This window comes from Labrus bergylta, chromosome 20 (assembly GCF_963930695.1).
Source record: "Labrus bergylta chromosome 20, fLabBer1.1, whole genome shotgun sequence".
NCBI lineage: Eukaryota > Metazoa > Chordata > Actinopteri > Labriformes > Labridae > Labrus > Labrus bergylta.
Window position 1 is genome coordinate 7,594,458 of NC_089214.1, and position 6,551 is coordinate 7,601,008.

The window sequence follows — 6,551 nt, forward strand, 5'->3', positions numbered from 1 at the left end:
ATTTAATAGGTCTGATTAGTTATTGTCATCATGGACACACACTGTAGGGGGGTGATTTCTTTTTTAAACACCTCTATTTTGATTTTGAAAACGATACGTGTTACCATAGTTAGGAGCGTAGCTGACCTGATCGACAGGTGGGCGAGATGTCGTTTGTCACAAGGCTTAAAACCCACCTCAGCTCCAGCTCTCAGCCTGTCATTAGGTTGACTGAAAGTTAGGCTGAGACAGGATTTCCAGCATGGCGGCTGCTGCCGATGAGTCTCCACAGCAGCAGGCCTTCACACCAACGATCCAGAGGAACCTACGAGAGCTCAGGAGCCCCCAGGACTGTTGTATAATATGAACAAATAATTCTGAGGAAACACAACAGCAGGACACAACATATGATTGTGCTTTATTTGATTGGTGAGAATTCAAATATCTATTTCACACAAGATCCTTTTGTAAATACACAAATATATCAGTGGTCATCATGGTCGTGTATCCAGTACTCTCTTCGTCCCTGTTTTATTTAAAGTAAATATTTCATGACTAATATCACAGTATTGAAACACAGACAAGCTCTATCCAAGGGTATCAGCTCATTGAGTTGTAAAAACGGTTCTTTGAGAAGAGCTGAAAGCACCAACATGTGAAGTCTTTGTCGCACCGTGTTTTTGTTCGACCAAAGGTGCGAGTTTAGAAGATCTTATTCCAAGGCACTTTCCTTCTTCTTCAGTTACTGTTAAATAAAACCTACTAGCTTCTACAAGAACTGGATATGCATTAAGGCTCAGTAATCCTAAATACAAATGCAGTGCTCACAGATACATGCTGTCCCTCATTAAACAAGGTAGAAAAGTGCAATGTCAAGCGCTTGGGAGTATATAAAAATATAGATATGTTTTTTGAACAAGTAACCGGTGCTGGACGTAGCATTTGTTCTCGTATGCTCCAAGCTAATCATGGGTAAATAAACAGCAGTAACAGCTGGATAAAGACAAGTCTAAAGAAGTGTCTGTCTTTCTGTACTCCGGCAGGAAAAACACACCACGGAAAACTCCTTCGGGTGGGACGCATGCGCCGTTTTGAAAAGTTCAGTGTGTGGCGGTTCTGGAGTCTACGGCTCAGGGGGGGGCTCCTCCACGTTCTTCAGCAGATCCGCGTACTCAGAGGAGTTGATGAAGCGGGGGTACGAGTCTCTCTGCATCAGCGTGTAGATCTGCTGCTGAGCGTCGTCAAACGTGCACGAGGTCGGCTCCAGCATGTTGCGGTTTATCACCTCTCGAACGCGGGAATCCAAACTGACCTAAAGGAGACGTGAAGATAAGAGGTTGAAGCTCAGTGAGATGTGAACAGGCTGGACATTAAATGTAGAGTCGGCCATTTTTAAATGAGATTGAATGGTGTCAGAGGCTGCTGAGCTAAAAAAAAGCAACAACTACACCTCTCCCTTAAAGGACCAATCAGTAAGATATCTACTGAATTCATTGATAAAGTGACCTTACTATCTGATCAGACTTTAAGGAAACATGCTATGTTGAAGTGCTTCTCTGACAACAATGCAGCAGCCAGTATGTCCTCCTTCTAACTTTAGATTCTGGTCCTGAATGCTCTGGATTTGTTTGGACCAGAGAAGGTAGGCGGTTTTAAGGCACCCCCACACGGCCGTTTTGGACACCCCTCGGTTTGCCAGATATGAGAGCAGTTATCAGGTCAACAGGTGTTGCAGCGATGGAAGCGGGTCAAGAGAAGTGGTTCAGATAGAAGTGATTGTACCCGACCTAAAAAGCCTCTGCATGTTTCTAATAAGCTCCACGAGCAGAAACGTGCTCAAACTAGGATCAATATCAGAGATGCTTTTGAAAAATGGAGAGAGGTTAGAACGCAGAAAGGTTTACAGACCGATGCAGAGCTGGATAAACACTGAAGCTACAGTGTCCACCACATGGCAACCGATATCTTACATATTGCTCCTTTAAAGGTTGAAATCAGCCGTAGCGACAAAAAATGCTCTCTAGCTTATATCTCGCCTCGGTGTCTCACCTCTTTAGGGGACAGGATTGAGATGAAGTCCTCGTATATTTGACGCACTTTCTCCTCCACCACAGTCTTGTTGGTCTCCTTTTTGAGATCCTCGCAGGCGAGCCAGAACATCATGTTCTCCTCGCTGAACTCCGTCCTGAGGAACTGCCTGAAGCAGCTGCGGCCGGCTGCACTCTTCATCACCTTCTCAAACGAAATCGACCAGGAGCGGGCGTCTTCCAGAGTAGGCTTCAGGCTGGACGAGAACAGATGAGTTGATTTATTGTTTATTTAATATGAAAGGAACGGCACACCAAATGACACACGGTGCTCTTGTGGAATTGTTTCATGTGTTCAGTTGTTACCTTTCTTCACAGTTTGTGGTTCCCTCTGTTCTGTGCTCAAACGATCTCTGTACGGTCTCATCCTCACCCCGAACAGTCAAACTAAAAGAAAAAAACATTTACAATGAAAGTTGGTTTTCCTTTGAGCAGCAAACTCCAAAAATATTCAGATGGATCTCCCTTTGGATATGTGGTCATTGTCAGGTTGAAACAATAAGAGTTTGTAATTTTCTTAAAGGTCACATATTATCCTCCTTTTCCGTTTAAATAAGTCTCAGAGCTCCTCAAAACATGTCTGTGAAGTTTCTTGTTCTAAATCCACTCTGATGTTGTATTTGATCATGTCTATAAACCCCTCTATTTCAGCCCTGCTCAGAACAGGCTGTTTCTGTGTCTGTAGCTTTAAATGTAAATGAGCTGTGTCTGACCACGCCCCCTCTCTGGAAGGGCTTGGGTGTCTCTGTCTTTCTCGCCCTATTGTTTACAGTGAGAAGGCAGACTCAGAGGGCAGAACAAACACCTAGCTGTGGGAGTGTCACCCACCTGGGGGAGGGGTTACTGCCCTTTGTGATGTCATGAAGGGAAAATCTCCAAACGGCCTGTTTGAGCACACATTTTCTGAAAAGTGGAGCAGGGAAAAGATGGACCGGATGGACTTTTCTCATCATTGGAGGGTTTGTAGACAGACTAGAGACACACATTAGAGTTAACAGAAGAACCAGACTCAGTGGTAGACAGCCATCTTGTCCATGACCAGATTGGCACCTATAAGCTCTTCAAAAGTCATGAATTAACACACCATATCTAAGTTATTTTAATACAAATGCAAAATTGCCCTTTCTGGTTAACAAGTCGAAATTCACTTTTTTGGTGGGGCAGGGAATTAACTTGGATATCAGTCAACATGCTTTGCTTTTTTATGGGCCTATTTCTCATATTTGATGCATTGCATGTTGTTTGTATTATTGAAATAACAAAACACCTTAAGTAGCTTCAGGAGGATCTACTGGGAACGTTGGGAAGGGTTGCGATAATAGATAATTGTGTCAACCGGCCGCAGCGTCCTGTGGGTATTTCCTGTGTGTGTAATTAAAACAGCCCATGTAGCAGCTGGCTGTAGATTAATTGGTTCAGGTGAGAGTCCAACGTGAGCCATCCCACCTGGGAACGAGGCTGACGCAGCCTTGCAACAAATACTATGGAATGATAATAGATGTAGAGACAAAGTGTATCACTCATCCCCAGTGAATTAACATGGCCGTGTCCCACACACAACAGGTCGACTGTTCTCAGAGGAAACCGAGGTAAACGGCGGTTGATTCCAAAACAGATAACCCCCCGAGGCCTCCGACCAATGAGATCCAGCGTGGGTCACAGGACCTGTGTGTTTCTGTTTTTCTCGGCGACCGTAGCGTGGGCCGTTGTGTTGTTCAGTGAGTGGGAGGATGGAGCCAGAATGTAAGATGTGTTCACAACTGAGCGCTTAGGACTACATGATGAAATGAGTGATATCTTCATTTTCTATAAACTTATGCAGATCGCTGCGGCGTCCTTTAGCATTGGATATATCACCAGATTTTGCAGCGGCCTTTCAAATAAAAATAAATAAGTTGTACAGACTTGTTCCAAATTGGTGCAGTGGAAACGATTGTTAATATAATTCCTCCAATTTTAAATGTTTTTATGTTTTGTTCTGCATAATAACTCAAGGATATAAATACTGCATCTACCAGTGTTGTCTTTTTGAAACATCTCATTCAGTGACAACATTTTCTGCCGCACTGCATTCACAAACTTGTCGTATTGACGAGCAATGTAAAGCTACAGTTGGCTCAAACCGGCATACAAATAAATGACATGTAAAGTATGTTTCAGATCTCCTCTTCAGAGAGCTTTCCATTCTTATTTGGGGATACTTTTACTTTTACACACTGGCTATACTCCAGGGGTATTTTCATATACAACCAAGATGGCTGCTGCTGGTGTGGAAAGTTCTGAATCCGTCATGGACTCAGTGTTTAAAGGAAAATATTTGAAGCTCATTCAAATGCTAACTGCTGACAAATCAAATCACAGCTGAGCCTCAGGAGGGAAGACATGACGTAATGTTTACAAGATATCCAAGATGGCAGGCAAAGCAGAGTCTGATGCTCTGACTGTTTTTGCTTTTATATCAGTGCTACTTGTTATTGGACGTATTCACAGTTTCAACAAAAGAGAGGAAAATAAAATACTGGCGAGCAAAGGAAGAGTATGAAGTTGCCATATTAAGTGCACGACAATCTCACCGTACACTGACTGGTTGTGTAAACACATCCTGCTGTGTTTTCCAAGGGGGCTTGTAAAAAAGCCTGGCTAAAATTTGGTAATTTGCGTTCACATATGCAGCGTCTGTGACAATTTGGGGACATTTCAGCAGTTTAGTGCATGTGCGAATGCAGCTTTAACAGCTGATGAAGAATATCTAGCTATAGATAAAGGATGGACAGAAGGATGAAAATCCTCATTTCATGCGACATGTATCCAGTTGTCTCTCAGTGAATCGTCCCTTATCACCCCCCTAAGACCATACGTCTCCTGTCTGCAGCCTGCTGTGTGGGAAGCTGAGGAGTGTCATTACCAGGAGCAGCTACAGCAGCAGCACCAGCAGAAGCAGCAGGCGTTTGAGGCGTTGGTGGGGGTGTTTCCCATTCTGTGGCGTGCTTGGAGGACACTGGCAGCTGTTTCCTGGTGAACCTGCATCTGTCTCTTACGCATCTCCAGCCGCTCTGAGCCCATGGACTGAGGGGAAGAGAGACGGGTGACAAGCAGAGTGAGAGGGGAGCGGTTTACTGGAAGATTACCGCATTAAGATGGAGCATAACACACATGCACACGCGCACACACACAGATTTACAAACTCAATCCAAGAAATCACAGGAGATTAAAGATCTGACATGATCCAAGAAGGCCTGAAAGAAGAGGATGAATCAAACCCTGATCTATGAATCAAAAAGACACAATCAATGTGACTGTTATTGATAACATCAGCCAATTTTAAACATCAATATCTAAGGTGTCTTGAGGAATGCACGAGCACTTCATAAGCATGAACTGTGGGGGTCAACTTCTGTGCAATGCATCCACAAAAAAAAAAAAAAAAAAAACATTTTTCACTATTTCACGAGGGTATGATGCGTTTACGTGCAGGTCTCGCATCATTGTAAGCATCATTAGCCGAAAATGACAAATATCCTACCAGTGTTTTAGCATCAATGTGACAAGAAAATGTGATGAGCAACAACCGCCTTCCTCTCTTCCCTGCTTCCTCCTCGTCTATCAGGGATGAGCGATAATGATAGCGACAAGGCGTTTTACTCATGGACCGCAGCGATCGCATCCATCAGTCGCATCCTCGGGAGGATACACTCACACTCACATGATGGTTGATTCAAGACAAGCAGTCACGTCGAAGCAAGCATCATGCAGCCGTTTATAGAAACATCATCTAATTATTTGATCAGAAAAGCTGATCATTTTAGGATGTTTTTCCTCATAAGGTAAAAGCAGCGGACGTGCAAATGATCAGATTGTGTTTGTTCAGCGAGATGTCAGTGCAGTGTGTTTGCACGGTATGAAGATGAATCCTGTTTCTGCCTGCTGGAATATCCACATGAAGATGCTTCATGCAACAGCCTCACTGCATCCTGATGAATTATATGTTTTATCCCCCCCCCCCCCCCACCCTCCCCAAAACAAAAATGCAAAAAAACACGAGAAGACATGCTGATTTTACCACCGTTAAAAGTCGAATATAAAGGCGTACTCACTGTGTCACCATGAATGCCAGAATAAAGGTGATTTTTAGGCTCGATCACATCCGTCTGCCTCTATTTGACACAAACCAGTAGGTTTTCTCTCTGCGCATGCGTATCCTGTAAGTGTGAGAAATATTTTTTTTTTCTGCGCTCATGCGTTACCAGCCAGAACACAATGTGCGCAGAGATGTTTTTTTTTTTTTTTTCAAGACAGATTTAGGCTGACTGTCGATGTGCACTGATTCAAATGTAATAATATTAAAGACTGTTTTATTAATTGCAGTTGCAGCTGATGTGTTGTAAATAATGATCTGATACTGAATAAAGGAAATTATGAAATAAATGTGTTACAATCCTATTTTTTATTTCCTTAAAGCCAATGGGATTACATCGTTCGTTTGGA

The 6,551-nt window shown here is 43.2% G+C and overlaps 1 protein-coding gene across 2 annotated transcripts; it reads right to left on the bottom strand.

Annotated features, from left to right (window-relative positions):
• Nucleotides 1-385: 385 nt before the first annotated feature.
• LOC109999657 (regulator of G-protein signaling 20) lies at nt 386-6,316 on the bottom strand. 2 transcript variants are annotated; one of them, XM_020654749.3, is made up of 5 exons: nt 6,161-6,316; nt 4,972-5,132; nt 2,373-2,453; nt 2,029-2,263; nt 386-1,291 (listed from the first exon to the last, which is right to left on the bottom strand). In XM_020654749.3, the coding sequence occupies exons 2-5, from the start codon at nt 5,127-5,129 to the stop codon at nt 1,103-1,105; spliced, it is 663 nt and encodes a 220-aa protein (XP_020510405.1). In that variant the 5' UTR covers nt 5,130-5,132; nt 6,161-6,316; the 3' UTR covers nt 386-1,102. The 2 variants fall into 2 exon arrangements, with proteins under 2 accessions (XP_020510405.1, XP_020510406.2); XM_020654750.3 differs by lacking the exon at nt 6,161-6,316 and adding an exon at nt 5,590-6,005.
• Between the last annotated feature and the right edge of the window lie 235 nt (nt 6,317-6,551).